This window comes from Ambystoma mexicanum, chromosome 11, assembly GCF_040938575.1.
Source record: "Ambystoma mexicanum isolate Mex_15411 chromosome 11, UKY_AmexF1_1, whole genome shotgun sequence".
In the NCBI taxonomy this organism is placed as follows: Eukaryota; Metazoa; Chordata; class Amphibia; order Caudata; family Ambystomatidae; genus Ambystoma; species Ambystoma mexicanum.
The window spans coordinates 778,137,205-778,155,268 of record NC_090934.1 but is presented as its reverse complement, the minus strand read 5'-3'; the positions used below and the strand labels follow the sequence as shown (position 1 = coordinate 778,155,268).

The 18,064-nt window shown below is 47.4% G+C and overlaps 1 protein-coding gene across 1 annotated transcript in view; it reads right to left on the bottom strand.

Moving 5' to 3' along the window:
- Positions 1–18,064, bottom strand: part of TMEM9B (TMEM9 domain family member B) — a 324,649-nt gene that overhangs the window by 129,653 nt on the left and 176,932 nt on the right. The window contains exon 4 of the mRNA XM_069623694.1: positions 16,920–17,054. Within this exon, the coding sequence (XP_069479795.1) occupies positions 16,920–17,054 (135 nt within the window). The remainder of the gene's footprint in view (positions 1–16,919; positions 17,055–18,064) is intronic.

Genomic DNA, 18,064 nt, shown 5'->3' with positions numbered 1-18,064 from the left:
TTCGAAATGGGGCGGGGGGGTTCCCCCCCTCCCCCCCAACCTCCCTTTTTTAATTTTTTGTTTGTTTTGTTTTACCCATTTTTTTTACTCCCGGACCCCAAAATAAATATATAATTAAAAAAAACGGAATTCAACATTTTTTTTTTGACATTTTTTCTAAATTATGACTGACCACCAGGAGGAACATCTGGTGTTTGAGAGCCCACTTCCATATGCTCTGTGACCGTTTGGATAGCCCTGGAGCCCTGGAGCGCGAGTTCCCCCCTGTTTATTCAGGTAATACATGGCCGTGGTACTGTCCGTGAGGACTAGGACTGTCTTCCCCTGGAGGTCTGTTTGGAATGCCTTCAGGGCCTTGAATACTGCTAGCAGTTCCAAAATGTTTATGTGGTTGCTTGCTACCGCTGGGGACCACATGCCGTGCGCTGTCTGGTGAGGGAGGTGAGCCCCCCCCCCAACCCTATCATAGATGTGTCCGTGGTGAGAGTGGCTTCTACTGCGGGGGTGGTGAAGGTATTTCCCTGCAAGAGGTTTTCCCTTGACCACCATTGCAGAGACTGAACGAGGGCTGCCGAGACAACCACTAGATCGTCCCATTGTCTGCAGGCCTGACACCATTGGCTCGAGAGCCACTCTTGCATGGGGCACATGGGCAGACACGCATGTGGGACTAGATAAATGCACAATGCCATCATCCCTAACAGTCGCATGGCCTTGCATATGGTCACCTCGCGATTGGCTACATACTGAGGGATCTGGAACAGCATGTTTTGAACCCTCTCGTTGGAGGGGAAGACAAGCCTGTCTTTAGTTTGAATAAGAGCCCCCAGAAATTGTTTGATTTGGCTCGGGTCTAGACTGGACTTTTCCGTGTTGATCGAGAATCCCAGACTGAAGAGGAGATCCACTGTCTTCTGGGTATTTGAAAGGCATGTTCTGTATGAATCCCTTGTTATTAGCCAGTCGACTAGGTAAGGGTAGATTGGAATGAACTGCCTGTGCAGGTGAGCTGCTACTACCGCCTATACCTTCGTAAACACCCTTGGGCCTGGAGCAATGTCCAATGGGGAGAACTTTGAACCGATAGTGCTTGTTCTCTATCATGAACCTTAGGTACTTTCTGTGTGCTGGCAACACTGAAACATGAAAGTACACATCTTTGCTATCCAGTGTTGCCATGTAATCCCCCTGCGTTAACAGAGGGATTATTACTTCCTGCAATGTCGTCCTTCTGAACTTTTGTGGCTTGACAAATTTGTTCACTGGAGCACAAGTATAATACAGGGCGCATGGCGAGATCCTTTTAGGGTACAAAGGAGTACACTGAATAAATACCCTTGTTTACCTGATGAATGGGGACAACTTCTATGGAGCCCTTTTCTTGAAGGATCTGCACCTCCTCTAGCAGAATCTGCAGGTGTGCTGGCGATAGGCATCTGTGTCTTGGAGGATGGTATTGAGGTGGCTGGTGGAACTCGATACAATAACCATGCGTGACAGTCTTGAGCACCCACTGGTCTGAAGTGACCCCCTTGTGTAGAGGACCATGATGTGCCTCCTGTGCCATACTGGTTGTGCGGAGACCTGGAGAAAGACTGGCCCTGTAAGGAACGTCAGGAGTTACTTCCCCGTTGCTGGTAAGGCCTATCAGTGATCTGATTTAGAGACTTAAAGAGTCTCATGCTCTTTCTTCGCCGTCTCCAAGGCATCATCCACAGCCTTGCCAAACAAATGTGGGTCTTCCACTGGTTTGTGTGTTAAGGAGGCCTGCGTCTCCAGCCTAAAACCTGAGTTTCTAAGCCAGGCGTGCCTTTTGAGAAGAGTGCCTTGGACTAGAGTTCGCCCCGCTGTCTCTGCTGCATCCAAAGTATTTTTTAGAATGTTGTGGGTACCTGCTTCCCTTCCAAGACAATCGCCAGCAGGCGTGTTTATAACGGTTCAGAGATTTCTTGGAGGCCCTCTTCAACCAGGTTCCACTGCACATCACTAAACCTGGCAAGAAGTGTTGAATTATTAGCAATTTATGTGGAATATGCTGCTGCAGTTGTGATGCGATTGCCCAGGGCGTACAACTTCTTGCTGTCTTTATCGAGGGGTGCTGCAGATGTAGATAGTGGTAGCCCAGCCCTCTTCCTTGTGATAGTGACAACCAGGGAGTGTGGAGTGGCATGCCCTCTGATGTATAACCGGTCAGAAGGAGAGGGGCGAAACTATTTTTCCACTCGAGTGTTCACAGCCCTTGTAAGGGAAGGGGACAGCAAGGATGGTGCGAGGCATTTTTTTGATGGAATTTAACAAGGGGATAGACTGATTCATGGAAGGTTTCTACTTCAGGATGTCTTCCACAAAGTCAGTATCTTGAACAGCTTCCTAAGTGGCAATTTGAAATGTTCTGCAGCCCTTTTCAGGATTGCATTAAAAGCCATCTGATCATCAATAGCCGAAGCTTGTCTCTGTTGAGGTGAGGAGGGAGGGTCCAGACAAAGGGCGTCTGGGTCCGGAGTATGAGTGGGGGAAAGCTAAGGTGCTTCCTCTATAGGCTGATCTGTACCCCAATCTGGGCAGGGGTCAGGTATGTCTTGGCTAAAGGGATTGTCATCCTGGCCAAAGGGATCCTCATAGACCTCTTCAGGTTCCGAGAGTTGAAATACTTCTTCCTGTGGGGAATGACCTGAAAGCCTCTGCACCGTTGGTAAGGTAGGGCAGGTATCCTCCTCCCTAGGTCTCTTATAAACCTTTCTGAGAAGTCCACAAACTGTGAAAGTTCATCCATATAGCTCTCAAGCCTCACTCTGGTCCAAAGAGATGAACCAGAGGGGTCAGGAGGGGGGAAAGGCTCTCCTGGATAACAGGAGTCCTTAGAATGAAGGGATTTGTCAGATAGAGTCTTAGAGAAGGGTTGGGACCCATCTGAATACTCCTCTTGACGAGAGGATGATGGTTTCGGCCTATTTGCCACTGAAACAATACATGCAAGACTCTCACGTAGCTCCGGTGGGTGAGAGGGAGATTCGACGTGCACCTACAGACGTTGTGGTTTTCGGCTCCGCTGAAACCTTTGGGGCGGATGCGCTCTTAGGTGATGCGTCAACGCCCAAGTGTTTTATTGAAGAGACGCCCTAATGGCTGGAATGCCCGGACACATGCTGCTTCAGCGATTTTGGGGAGGGCGGCTGATCATGATGAGCAGTAGGCGCTGTTGAACCTTTCGACAAGCCCGATTGCATCTGCTGCTTCCTCGACGTATCCGTCCAAGGAGCCTGTGGGGTTGAATGCTTAGCCTTCGATGGTGTGGGTGTGCCCCTGTCACTGGGGTGTGATCTCCCCATAGCAGTCGGGCTGGGGATGGGCAACTGCGGAAAAGTCTATGGCCTCCACATCAGAACCATGGCTGTTGCTAGAATCCTCGATGTCAGTGACGGCACCTACGGGGGAACCACACTCGGCCTACATCGCATAGGCCACCCACGTTTTGTTTGCTTATCCTTTAGCATCCAAGGACGGAAAGGTTTGCAAGACTTGCAGGATTGCTCATTGTGATCACGAGGGAGACACTTGTTGCACTTGCGATGTGTGTCTTTCCACGGTATTTGCCATTACAGGATTGACACAATTTAAATGGAGTCCTCTTCATAGTAGAGGTAATGGGCAAGCCAGACCAGAAAGGGAAAAAGAGGGTTAAAGGAAATTTATTCTTAGAGAATCAAACCCCGGGGCCCAACTCTCCCTACTGTATAGCCCTGGCATGAGGGCTGAGGCCACGCAGTCGACAGCGTCAACCGATGCACCAGTTGCCAAAAGCTGTAGACTTCTTTGGCGAAGGGGTCCACGAAGCAGCCGTCGGGATATTAAGTCTAAGATTAGACGACCACCGGTCGTGGGACAAACGAATTATGAAATAGCAATATAACCCCTTGAAGCTCCACATATAGCAACCAACTAGTTGGGCGGAAAATAAAAAATCTGAGGGACCTTGATGCGGGAGGGATTTTTGGCACACTACACGTCACGTTAGGGATAGTGTTACAGGCACGCCCATGTCGACATCCCCTTTCGATCCTCGAAAGAAAGATGCAATACTCTGCGATTACCACTAGATGTCGGACTATATGCACAGCATGTGATTCAAGCAGATTAACAAGCATCAGAAACAGGCTTATTAATGGCACCCGCCTCCTACACGAGGATCTGCTGCTGGGATCCCCCTACTCAGGAATCCAGTCCATTTTAGGTAAGAACTCCCACTCACCAGTTATTTGTATTCTTCGTTTCTTTAATCCAATAGCCATCGAGGCACTGTACACCTGTTGGTGAACGGTATACAGTTGCTGGCCTGCCTATTTTCATTCAGCTATTAGCCTGGCTTAATTCCCATTGCAACTGACATCCAACAGGATCTCCTGTTTTCTTGCAGGATATCCATCTGGTAATTTGTCCCATTATCACTACGTACTGAACTACAGTTTCCAAAGGTGAGTGCTACTGTCTCCCAATCGAGCTATGAGTAGGGCACGATTTCAACACTTTCTTAAATAGCAAACTGGTATTTTTTTTAGCATTTACATCTTCCGGCATCCCAGGCAACTTGGCTGTCATCTTCCTCAGAAGATTTCGAATAGACACATGAGTAGGTGCTTTTACATGTTAGATGCAATTTTTAAGTGCTGCTATTCAACACCATCCTTTCAATGTCCATGACTTACTTGAAACACTTGTGTATGTTTGCATTACCCAACAGCGATACATAATTAGCGAACCTTGGTGAGTGTCTCCCCCTTATTTCAGCATCTAGAATGACAAACTATTGGCACATTTTGGGACTCACTGGCACATTTGGCAATTGCTGCCATCTCCACATGAGTTACATAATTGAACTCATCACCCATGGGAGTTTATCTCATTTGAATTTATTAATTGCATGATAGTATTGTGGGTGATTTGTCGTATTTTTATTTTTCGATCTCACAATAACAATTGACCATCATTTTACGAATGTACTTATCTTCCTAACCGTGACTTTGTCTGGATTAGCTTTCTCCGTTGGTCCACATGCTATAACCAATAATTCGGGTATGTATTATTTGAAACATTTGATTTTGTTCTTTGCTAAAAACTTTTTCTGTGTGTTATTATTGTAAATTGCCAATACATTATTGTTTTGGTGTATGACAGCCTTGAGAAAGATTCAATGTCGAAACACGTGTGGCTATTTTTCCATAAGAGTGGACCTCAATTAACCGAGAATATTGGATACAATTGTATTGTATTGTATATTTATATAGCTCCTATACACATGATAGTGTTTCAAAGCGCTCATGGACGGTGGGAATAAGGGGAAAATAACAGTCGCTCAGAGTCATAGAATTTCTGAGACGATAATAGCCTGTACAGAGTAAGTGCATGCATACAATTAACACATTGAGACACAGCAAATAGGCCCAACAGCGATCCTGCAGTTTTACAAGGGCAGTTCAGAGGGAAGACAAGGGATAACAGACAGAAGATCATCAGGCACGTTGCATCTGGGTCGTGCAAGTGCATAGAGGGTCAACAGGGTGGGCGGGATCCAAGTGTACCCAGTCGGTGGAGACTGGGGTAAGTGCAGAGAGAGCCATTCTCTAGTGTTATTCTAAGTGCAGTGAAGGAGGGTGGGAGTAGGGCGAGGAGGCAAGTGCGAGAGGACTGGAGGGGGTGCCTGGGACCGGTGAGAATCTGAGGTACACCAGGCGGCCTGTCAGCAAGCTGTAAGGAAGAGGAGGGAGAGATGAAGAGAGCAAAAGGTCTGTGTTAGCAGGGTAGAGGGAGTGTGAAGGAAGAGGAGAAGAGGAAGGCTTTGAGGAGTTTCCTGAACTTAAGAAGCTCAGGCTCAAAATGGAGGGTGGCGGGGAGGCTATCCAGAGGGAGGCACCTGCTGAGGCTAAGGATCTCCCTCCAAATCTCTGCTTGGAGAACTGGCTCACCCGCAGAAGGATGGAGGAAGATGAGCGGAGGGCTAGTGAGGGACAGTACCCAGAAAGCCTTATGGACAATGCAAAGGGTCTTGAACTTGATCCTTGCAGCAATGGGAGCCAATGCAGAGATTTCAGTGCCAGAGAGATGCGTTCCCTGGGCTTGAGGCCCATGATAAGTCTCGTGGTTCTGTTCTGGATGAGTTGCTGAGGGCGCAGGGCCAAAGAAGGGAGGTTGATGAAGAGGCTGTTGCAATAATCCGGCCTAGAGAGAACCAGGGCTCTGGAGACAGTGAGCCGCTGAGGGGAAGTGAGAAATGGATGAAAACCTCTGAGGAGGTGTAGCTGAGAGTTAGATTTTTTTTAGAGATGTCAGAGATGTGCGAGGAGGAGGAGAGAGTGGAGTCAAAGATGACTGAGGTTTTTTGCCTTGCATGTGGATGCAGGCGCAGGGCCAAGGAAGGCCGGACAGAGTGAAAGTGGGAAGGCAAGAGCAGGGGTCCCTATGAGAACGATCTCAGTCTTACTGGTGTTGAGGCAGAGGTTGTTTGCAGCACACCATGACTGAATAGCGGACAGACACTCAAATGAGCGAGGAGGAGGAGGTGGCTGAGGGTAGCATGAAAGATAGTTGTTTGTCATCCGCGTAACACTGAAAGTTAGAGGTGAAAGTGGCAATCACACATGGTAAGGCAGCCATATAGACATTGAAGAACCAGGGGGAGAGATTAGATACCTGGGGAACGCCACAGGTTGAGAGAGCAATAATTCAGAGAAAGGTTCCGAGTTCCACCTGGGATGGGTGATCAGAGAAAAAGGATACGAACCACGCCAGAGCCTGACCTGTGATTCCCAGGGTGTCACGGAGACGTGTGCGATCCGGATGTTGTGGTTAACTGTGTCAAAGGCAGAGGAGCGGTCAAGGAGAATGAAGACAGAGGGAGTTTTAGTGTCAAAATTTGAGAGTAGGTCATAACGGGTCTTCAGAAGAGCAGTTTCCATGCCTCTGCATGCTCTAAAGCCAGACTGATGGTCATGGAATAATGGATTCAGTGTGGCGGGTTAGCTGAATGATCGCCAACTTCTCCAGGAGTGATGGAGTGATGGAGATAGGGCTGTAGTTTGCCTGAATGGAGGGGTCAGCAGAGGGTTTCTCGAGTAGGGGGTGCACAAGGGAGTGCTTAAGGGCCGTTGGGAAAACTCCAGTGGAAAAGGAGAAATTGCAAAGATCAGCCGAGGGTGTCAATATTGTCCTTAATGGTTTTTGAGGGGAAGGGGACCACCTGTTTGGATGAGGCCTTCATAGACCGGACTTGTCTAGTGACTTCATCAGGTGAGATGGCTGAGAGAGAGGAGAGGGTAAGAGGAGGGTGGGCCAAGGGAGGCTCCGGTGTAGGTGTATGCTGTAGAGTACAAGAGAGGGAAGACAGGATGTCTTGGGGTTTTGAGAAGTGTGCAGCCAGGGCCGAACAAAGGTCCTGGGTGGGTGTGACAGAAGAAGAGGCTGCAGCAGGATTGGCCAGTTCCTTGCAGACTTTGCAAAGTTTGCCCGTGTTGTTTGATGCCGCAGAGATGCAGCCTTGAATATAGACTATTTTCTTGGACCGGATGCAGAGTCGATATTGTCTCTGGAGAAGGCTGCAGGCCAGTTTATCAGATGGTCCACCCGATGAGTTCCATTTCCGTTCAGCTGCCCTACACTTGAGTTTAAGGGCAGCTAGGTCGGAGTCGTATTTTTTGGAAGGCTTCAATGATTTGTTGTTACAAGCGCAAATTACTTGTAGAATTTGTTAATCATAAAATGTAAATCTTATCTGCATGACAGGACACAGATATTATAAAAAGGCTCTGAAAATAGGTGCTAATATATAATACAATCCTAATGGCAGAGCAAAGCAAGCACTGGAGGCTAACTACAGCGCATGCTAATGCAGTCAACATCTATTGAGCTTATGCATTCATCATGTAAGAGGAAAGAAAGTAAGAGACTAAGCAGTTTGGATGGCATAGCAAGCAGAGAATTGGGCAAACTAGGTAGAATATTCTAGTTTGCGGCCATCTCACTTTCAAGGTAGCTGGTACCATGCAACCGGGTGATAAGCAAGAATATCAATGAGTAAGGGATCAGCTCATGGGGACCAGTTGCACGATGCATTTAACCAGTAGGTAACAGAATGAGGTTTGCCATCAAACACATTTGGCTGTGTGATCATGTACATTTTCAAAAGTGTTCACTCGTCAATTTGACGCAGCTTCTCCAACAAAAGGAAATATAGTTGACACTATGACATTTAGATACACAAACCTAAACTTGCATGTAAAGCATTGAGACTATGCACTGTTTTGCAGAAGTAATGCTGTAATGCATCATGTAACAACTTACATTTTTAGGAATGGAATTGCATGACTGTATCAATGTATCAAAAAAAAAAGTTAACATAAACATGCATTTGCCATACAGGAAATAGCTTAATAAAAGTATCATCCCGATTAAGTCTGGTTTGCAATTATTTGAAAAATAAAATAAAACATTCTTGCCTAGCACTCCCACAAAGGCCTTTGGCACTAATCCTTTCTCTCCATAAGCTCCTTTGAATTTACAGAGAAAAGAACGGAGAGAGCCCTGAAGGCAAGAGCGGAATGCCAGGCCAGCTGTTCTTTCATTGAACAGGGCAACTTTAATAGCTAGCTTTGCTACACAAGTGCCAATTTAATTAGCAAACATACAAAATTGCACAGCAAATTGCTATGCGACACTGCTTATTTAATGCTACGTAGTACATATAAATCTTCCTCACTTAGCCTTTTGACAGTTCCCACCTTTAAATTTCAGTCTAGGGCACGCGGTTTCTTCTTTGACTGAGCCACATGTTATACCAATCTCTCCCCCGCTGCATCCATTCTGTCATCGGCTTGCTAATATTATGTCAATCTTTGTATAGTTCAAGCTATTTAACAAATACAATTTTTTGACAGCTTGTCAGGTCCATCACACCTCTATTATCTATCTCTGATCTGTCGCAGGGTTTTATAAACAATAGTGTCTGTTGGAGCTTTAGACTTCACCTCCCAGCATTCTGCGGAATTAAGCATCTCAATGTCTCTTGGGAGTTTGGAATTCACGCCCCAATGGGCAAGGTCTGTCTCGATACTCTGTTTCTCAATGTCCATGTAGACATTGGCCTTCAGGTTCCACTAAGCAATGTATCTCTGGGTTATCTAATTCTGAAAGGTTCCTGGACTTCACGTCCATCTGGGGAACATTTCTTTGTGCATTTGCTTTCTCACTCAGTTTCTTTCATCATTCTGGAAGATTCAGACAAAGTTCCAGCATGCAGCACATATTGTTATGTTCTCCATCTCCTAGCTCCAATTCCATAATGGGACTATGGCTTCAGTGTACTTCCTGGTATCGGGAGTAGGAATATTAGGATTCAAGTGAGAAGAGTCAACAGACTCGCTCAAGTGGGTGATGGCGACCAGCTGACTTTTATGGGCTGTCAACAGTGTTTCCCCCTGTGTAATCGTAGCATTTTCTTACGGTTTTTGGCCCTCTTCTAAGGTCTGGAATAAAGCCTCGATGGCTCAGGAGTTTCCAAAAGAACCTTCGATAGGGGGTTCTTCCAACATTATTTAGCAGGTGGCAAAGGGATTGTGTTAGATGCCTCAACAGTAATACCACTCTCAGCTCCACCTTGTTGTGATATGGTAGTGTGTATTTCTCTGGTATTGGAGCACAGGAATAAGTGTTATTGTACTGATATAGTTTAACTTTTCACCTTCAAAACACAGTCCGTGTAACCTTCGTAGACTACAGTTACATGATCCAATCTTTGTTGGGGATCCATTCACAAACAGCAGATTTTTACTTGGACAGTGGACAAACCATCTCTTGGGTGAGTGTCACCATTCTTCTGGGATCATCCGTAAATGGGGTATTATGAAAGATCATGAGGAAGACGAACTGAGACAGGTTGTTTTTCTCTGAACACCATCTTGATTTACCAGTGTTGTGCAGCAAAGACGTTGTCAGGTTTTGTAATCATGGGCACTATGCTCCTACTTTCTACAAGGTCTCTAGTAAGCATGGGCACAGATGAGAATGCATTACTTACCGTAAAAGCATTTCTGATGGTTGTATCTGCTTAGATTCACATGCTGTGCATAGGTCCGACATCCAGTGGTCACTGCGGAGTATTGCATTTTGTTTTTCGTAGTCGAAAAGGGGACGTCGACTAGGCGTGTCTGAAACACTATCCCTATAGTGACGTGCGTTGTACCCACAATCCCTCACGCGTCGAGGTCCCTCTGTTTGTATTTTTTCTGCCCTGAGGGAGCCTTCTAGACGTGAGTGAGTACAGAAAGAGAGAGAGATATATAAAGGAAGTCTATGTTCCTTCCATCCGAGCGGGGAGGAAGGGTGGGCGCATGTGAATCTAAGCAGATACAACCATCAGAAATGCTTTTACGGTAAGTAATGCATTCTCTTCTGATGTTTGTTAATCTGCTTAGAATCACATGCTGTGCATAGACTAGCGAGCAGTACCCGGAGTTGGCGGTGGGTTATGAGAAGGAACAGTAGAGAAAAGGTGTCGTAATACTGCCTGTCCCACCTGGGAGTCAGATCTAGAGTGTGTATCTAGACAGTAGTGTTTTGTAAAGGTGTGCACAGAACTCCAGGTAGCCGCTTTGCAGATGGACTCAAGGGGAACATTTGCAATGAATGCTATGGATGCCCCCGTGCCTCGAGTAGAGTGTGCTCTTGGCTTAAAGGGTAGTTCTCTCTTAGCAAGAGTATAGCAGAGAGTGATGCATTGAACAATCCATCTAGAAATAGTGGATTTTGAAACCGCATCTCCTTCTCTTCCTGCTGCCACCGAGACGAAGAACTGATTAGTCTTCCTCAATGGTCTGGTTCTTTCCATGTAGAACATGACCGCCCTGCGTACATCAAGTGTGTGCAGAGTCCTTTCTCCCAAATTGGAAGGATTTTGAAAGAACGTTGGTAGTTCTATAGACTGGTTTACGTGGAATTTAGAAATAAATTTCGGAGCAAACCTAGGGTGAGTGCGTAGAACCACTTTATCTTTGTGAACTGTAACAAAGGGGTCTAGAATAGAAAGAGCCTGAAGTTCACTTACTCTCCTGATGGAGGTGATAGCTATTAAAAAAGCAGTCTTAAGAGTAAGGTGTTTAAGGGATGCTTTGTGCATGGGTTCGAATGGAGAGCCCATGAGTCTGGTAAGTACCACATTAAGGTCCCATCCGGGAGCAGGGTCAGCTATCGGGGGGTGTATTCTCTTTACTCCCTCCATGAATGTCTTTATAACTGGGATCCTCCACCCCGACACTTTGAGTTGGGAGGTGGTGTATGCAGAAAGTGCCGCTAGGTGGACTTTAATGGAGTTAAACACTAGGCCTGAATCCAAGAGATGGGTCAGGTATAGTACCACATGTGTGGGAGAGCAGTCAATAGGGTTGATGCTTTTACTCCTGCACCAGATGACAAATCTCTTCCACTTGCTAGAATAGCAGTGGCGAGTGTTCGGTTTTCTGGCTTCCCTGAGGATGTCCATGCATCTTTGCGGGAGTTGTAGATGTCCGAACTCTATGATTTCAGGAGCCAAGCTGCTAAATTCATGTTCTGGGGGCATGGGTGCAGAGTCCTGCCCTTGTTCTGAGATAGCATGTTGTACGGGCAGGGGAGTTTTACTGGGGGAGATAGAGACATCTCCATCAAGTGAGCGAACCATGGCTGTCGGGCCCACATTGGGGCCACCAGTATCATGGTCACTTGTTCCTGGTGCATCTTGTGCACCACCTTGTTGAGAAGGGGAGTCGGGGGAAAAGCGTAAACAAATTTCCCTGACCATTGCATCGATAGACCGTTCCCCTTGGATTGGTTCTGGGGGTACCTGGAGGCGTAACTTAGGCATTGAGAGTTCTCCAGGGTTGCGAACAGGTCTATTTCTGGCAATCCCCATTGTGTGAAGACGTCGAAGACGATGTCTTCGTGTAGACGCCATTCGTACTCTTCGGGCAGAGGGAAATCTCTGCTGAGTCTGTCTGCCAGCAGATTGAGTTCCCCGGGTACATGTAGTGACAGTAGGAACATGTCCTGTTTGAGAGCCCACTTCCATATATTCTGGGACAGTTTGGACAAGCCTGGAGAGTGGGTGCCCCCCTGCTTGTTGATGTAGTACATGGCTGTAGTGCTGTCCGTAAGGACCATTACTGTCTTGCCTTGTAGGTGTTTTTGGAAGGCTTTTAGCGCCTTGAATACTGCTAGTAGCTCCAGTAGATTGATGTGTTTGGATGCTACGTTCGGAGTCCACACTCCGTGAGCAGTCTGATGGGATAGGTGAGCACCCCATCCTGTGAGGGATGCGTCTGTGGTTAGAGTGGCTTCCGCCGCGGGTGTGGCAAAGGGTTTTCCTTTTTCCATGTTCCCCTTTGTCCACCACTGTAGCGAGAGAACCAAGGCCTGCGAGACCACCACTAGATCGTCCCATTGTCCGCTGGCCTGACACCACTGGCTGTTGAGCCACTCTTGCATTGGGCGCATGCGCAGGCGCGCGTGAGGTACCAAATAAATACACGACGCCATCATTCCTAGCAAGCGCATTGCTTTGCGTACCGTCACCTCTCGGCCGGTCACATATTGGGGGATCTGAAACAGCATGTTTTGGACCCTCTCTTTGGAGGGGAAGACGAGGCCGTCCCTTGTTTGAATTAGAGCCCCTAGGAATTGTTTGATTTGACTGGGGTCTAGACTGGACTTCTTTTCGTTGATGGAGAAGCCCAGTTGGAACAAAAGGTCTACCGTCTTTTGGGTATTGGAGAAACATGTTTCGTAAGAGTCCCCTGTTATGAGCCAGTCGTCGAGGTAAGGGTAAACTGGGATGGACAACCTGCGCAGGTGGGCCGCAGCCACTGCCAGTACCTTTGTGAATACCCTTGGTGCTGAAGCTATACCGAAGGGTAGCACCTTGAACTGGTAGTGTTTGCCCTCTATCATGAACCTTAGGTATTTTCTGTGCGCTGGCAACATTGAAATATGAAAGTATGCATCTTTCATGTCCAATGTTGTCATGTAATCTCCCTGCGAAAGCAGCGGGATCACCTCCTGTAAGGTCACCATACGAAACTTTTGGGGTTTGATAAACTTGTTCGCTGGGCGCAGATCTAATACAGGGCGCATGGTTAGATCCTTTTTGGGTACAAGGAAGTACACTGAATAAATACCTTCCGTTACCTGAGATAGAGGCACGACCTCTATGGCTCCTTTTTCCAGCAGTTGTTGTACTTCTTGAAGAAGGATGGCAAGATGTTCCGGCGTCAACCGTCGTCCCCTCGGGGGTTTGTAGGATGGGGAACTGTTGAATTCGATACAGTATCCGTGGGCTACGGTGGAAAGTACCCAACGGTCTGACGTTATCTCCTCCCATGCAGGAAGAAAGGATGTTATCCGGCCCCCGACCGGTGTTGCATGGGAGGGGACGCGAATCTTCGCGTCACTTGGAGTTGTTGGGGGCTTGGGAGCCTCTGGGGGTGGATCCCCGACCTCTCCCTTTGCCCCGGCGTTGGCCTCTTTGGCTGTACTGTCCACTATTGGCTTGGTAATTGGTGGCAGGGTATTGCTGATGCTGACCTTGTTGTTGTTGCCGTTGGCCACGAAAAAAGCGCTTGTTGCCATAGCCGCGTCTGGTAGTGGGCTTAGAGATCTGGTCAAGAGTCTTGATAGTGTCGAACTCTTTTTTGGCCATCTCTAGGGCTTCATCTACCGCTTTTCCGAAGAGGTTAGCGTCCTCGACAGGTTTATTTATTAAAGACGCCTGTGTCTCCGGTTTAAAGCCTGAGTTGCGCAGCCATACATGGCGCTTTAGGAGTATTCCTTGTACCAGGGAACGTCCTGCTGTTTCTGCCGCGTCCAGAGAGTTTTTTACAATGCTCTGGTTCACTTGTGTTCCTTCGCCAATAGTCGACAGTAGGCGTGTACGTAAAGGCTCCGGTGCTTCCTCTGCGTCTTTGCGCAGTTTGGTCCACTGCGCGTCTGCGTAGCTCGCAAGCAAGGAATTGTTGTTGGCAATTCTTGCTGAGAAGGCAGCCGAGGAAGTAACTCTTTTTGCAAGGGCATATAGCCTCTTGCCCTCCTTGTCAGGGGGTGCCTCACTGGTGGAAAGTGGTACCCCTGCCCTCTTTCTAGTATTAGATACAACTAGGGAGTCCGGTATGGAATGTCCTCTAATGTAGAGCGGGTCTGAGGGTGAAGGAGCGAAAAGTTTCTCAATCCGTGGATTGACCCCTCTGATCAAAGCGGGAGTGGACAGCGACGGGGTGATCCTCCTTTTAACTGAAGCGAGGAGAGGAATGGTCTGGCTGACCGGGGGTTTTTCTTTAATGACTCTTTCCACAAAGTCTAATTCTGGAGAGAGTTCTCCCGTGTCCAGTTCGAAATGCGCTGCTGCTCTGCGCAACAGTGCATTGAAAGTAGGCTGATCGTCTATTGGAGACGTGTTCCTAACTGGAGAATTATCCGGAGGAGTTAGATTTAGGGCATCAGTGTCGGAACACACTGATGGTGATTGCCAGGGGTGCGAAGGTCCTTCTCCTGGGCTAATCCCGAAGCCTTCTTCTATAATGTCTGTTCTGTCTTCTAGACATTCCTCCTGGTTCTGTCCTTCGTTGTCCATGAAATCATCTTCTTCTTCGAAGTATTGTTCCTCCCCAGTGAGGTCATATACGTCTTGGAAGTCTGAGGCTGTGTCCAGCAGGGGATCGACCAGCCTCGGTTTTTTGGCTCTGGGGTCGTCTTGAGGCCCTTCTCTAGTTCTTCTGAGAGTTAGAGGGGCTTGGGTACTCATAAACTTTTCCATCCTCTCCATACAGAGGTGGAGTCTCTCCATAGTTTCATGGGGTACCCCAGAGCGGTCTAGCGGGGGAAAACTCGAGTTGTCTACCTCGAAATGGCTCGACCTCTCCCAAAGCGTCGAGGAAAGTGTCCCGTCGCCCTCCTCAAAACCCTCAGGTGTGTAGGGAGACTCCCTGACTGAAGGGGGTAATCCCTGCTTTCCTTCGGGTGTTTTCGGCGTATCCTTTGATCTATGCGTAACGCTCGACGAAATTTTCGGCGTACGCTTTTGGGCGTCGGCTACAACGATCCTGGCTAAGCTATCGGCGACATTCTTGTCGGCGGAAGCTTGAGTTTTCGACGCTATGGGTATCGAGCGGTGTACGGCGGTATGCGCCTTCTGTTGATGCGCACCGGCCGGTGGTTTGGTGGTGGCGCCCTTGTTTGCCGAAAGCCCAGTCGCAGGTCGCGGCTGCGGTTGCGAGAGGGGCTTCGAACCCGAACGGTCCGAGGAGGCCGCCGGTGGAACCTGCGTCTCCTTGGGCGCCGAAGCTCTCTTCGACTTAGACGAAGAAGAGCCATGGGTTGTGTGCTTATCTTTATGTGAATCTTTGTGTGCGTCAGTGTCGCCGGGGTGTTCATCCCCATAAGCAGGGCGTGAGCCGAGCCCGTCGGGGCCGGGGACAGACGACGAAGCGCGTAAGCGCTCCTTAGAGGGGGTTTCGACTTCCGTGGCGGAGGTCGTGTCATCGCGTTCCTCGTCACTGTCGGTGGTAGCAGCGGCGGGTGAACCTTCGGCCTTCGACATCGCGTAGGCCGCCCACCTTTTAACCCTACGGTCTTTTAGAGTTTTAGGCTTCAGAAGCCGACAAGCCGCGCACCCTTCCTCTTTGTGATCGAGGGGCAAGCAGCGGTTACACCGTGAGTGCTTGTCCTTCCAAGTGAATTTGCCTTTACAAAGTGGGCAAAACCTAAATGGTGTCCTCTCCATAGCAGAGGCAATAAATCGCGATAAACACCCCCAGGGAAAGGAAGGGGAAAGTGAAAGGCATTCTCAGAAAGACCCAGAGATGTCCCACGACCCCACTCTCCCTACTGTAAGTGGCCAGCGAGGCCAGGCCACGTGTTCGGCAGCGCTGAAGATTTCCTCCGCTCGACCCTCCGTCGACGATTTTGCTCGGCGGAGAACAGCTACACTGCGTCGAGGGAGTGCTGTATTAATCTTCGTAGAAGAAACGACCAAAGGTCGAGGGTTGCAATGTCTCTCGAGGAGCTCCGCGTGAAGGCGACCAGAAGCTGGGCGGAAAAAAACAATCTGAGGGACCTCGACGCGTGAGGGATTGTGGGTACAACGCACGTCACTATAGGGATAGTGTTTCAGACACGCCTAGTCGACGTCCCCTTTTCTTATATCCACCACGCCATCCTACAGTAACCAGCAAGGAACTGACTGCTACCCGTTCTAATGAAAGGCAACTGATGGCAGGGGTTTCAATTAGGGATCATCAGACATTCACTTTTATTTTAGTTTCATATTCACATTTCAGTTTCAAAACGTTTTGTAGGTGTTTGCAGTCACTTACAGAAATGTTGCCAGTGCCAAAGGCTGTTTGATGTTACTTCTTTTGAAGTAATTGGTGTCAAAGTAGAGGTCTCATCAGGTGGTCAAAGGGCATCATATATAATTTCTGCTAATCCGGTGATTTTTGCAAGAAGGCATAAGTGCTGTGCAGGTCAGAGTGTGCACTGGCCTTTTTCTGACAAAGTGACAATAGTGTTTGGCTTCATATTTTTATAGCACCTTTTGTTTCTGCCATTAAAATGGCTTCCTTCCTGAGTTTCCATCTGCACATAGAGAGGATTGAGAGGTGGAGGGATAGGATGACCAGGCCATCCATGTACAACACCAATCCTGTAGGTAAATATGTTGGTGAAAACAGGCCTGGCACATGTTCAAACTTATTTAAAATTCAATCTACAGTATTTCCCTGTTATCAAATATCACACAGATACTCTGCAATGACTCATTATGTGAGCAGACCTTCAATGACACATATTTACCTTGAACACAAAACTGAAAATTATTTTGTGAAATTGGTTAAGTTAGCAGAACAACTTACCCCAACATCATCGTCACTTTGTATGAGCTGTGAATGGCCAAAGAGGCGTTTCTTAAGCATGGGTTCTATCAACGTAAGGTATAGCATGTACACCAGAAGCAGGCCCAGAATGGAAAGATAAATTATGATAGTTACCTGTGGGGTAATACAAGAACACATGTTACTATGGCCTCAATAATATATTGTTTTACAGTGCAGTAATGGGGCACAGTGGGTTTTTTCCAACTATAAAATATCTTAAAGCTTTCTCAAGTGCAGCAACTGTTTTATCTTACTATAATTTTCAAAATCCTTCACACAACCATAATGTGAGAAAAGAAAGTAAATGTCAAAATATTGTGATAGAATGGATCTATCACATTTACTTGCAGCCAATTTACATGAAACAAGTTTCCCTGATTTTGTTTTACCGCATTTTACCACAATAAATATGGCTGGAAAACCCCAATCCCCATCTACATTTTTGCAGTAAAATGCAGTAAACAAATTCCAGGGAAAGGGGATTCGATGAAATGGGCTGTGAGCAAAGCGGGTAATACAGGTAGAATTAAAGGTAAGGATTATATTTATGGTTGTGGCATGGTAAGGACAACTTTTTTTAAAATTGAAATTAGTATTGGGTGCAGGGTGTCTGCCACAGAGAGGATAGTCTGCATTAAGGTATCTTATTTGGGTAATAATTACCAGGGTACTAGGTGGTAAAGGTCAGGGCAAAGGGAGAGCCTTACCAAGATCAGCAGCAACAGCCAGGTAATAAGAATCATCAGCACCCTAGCAATATGTCCAGAGTGTACAAGTGAGCATCTTTTCACCAAAGGAGAACTTGGCGAAAGCAAGAAGGCTGCCATGGCGATAAAGGAGACAACAGAAGTGTGCCAGGCACATGCAGGAAGTGAAACTATTTTCTAAAAACCTGTGTGAGACAGTGTGGAAAGGAAACGAGAAGGCGGAAGGTAGTGAGCAGGTGGTGACAGAGACAAGAGAGGCACTTGTCAAAAAGATCAGAGCACATGTTACATATGTGATTAATGTGCATGTTACAAGCATCCGCAATGGGGAAGAAGCCCACAATGGGGAAGACGCACACCGCAGGTACTACATTTTGATTACAGCCCAAAACAAATGTGGCCTGAATTCCTTTTAAT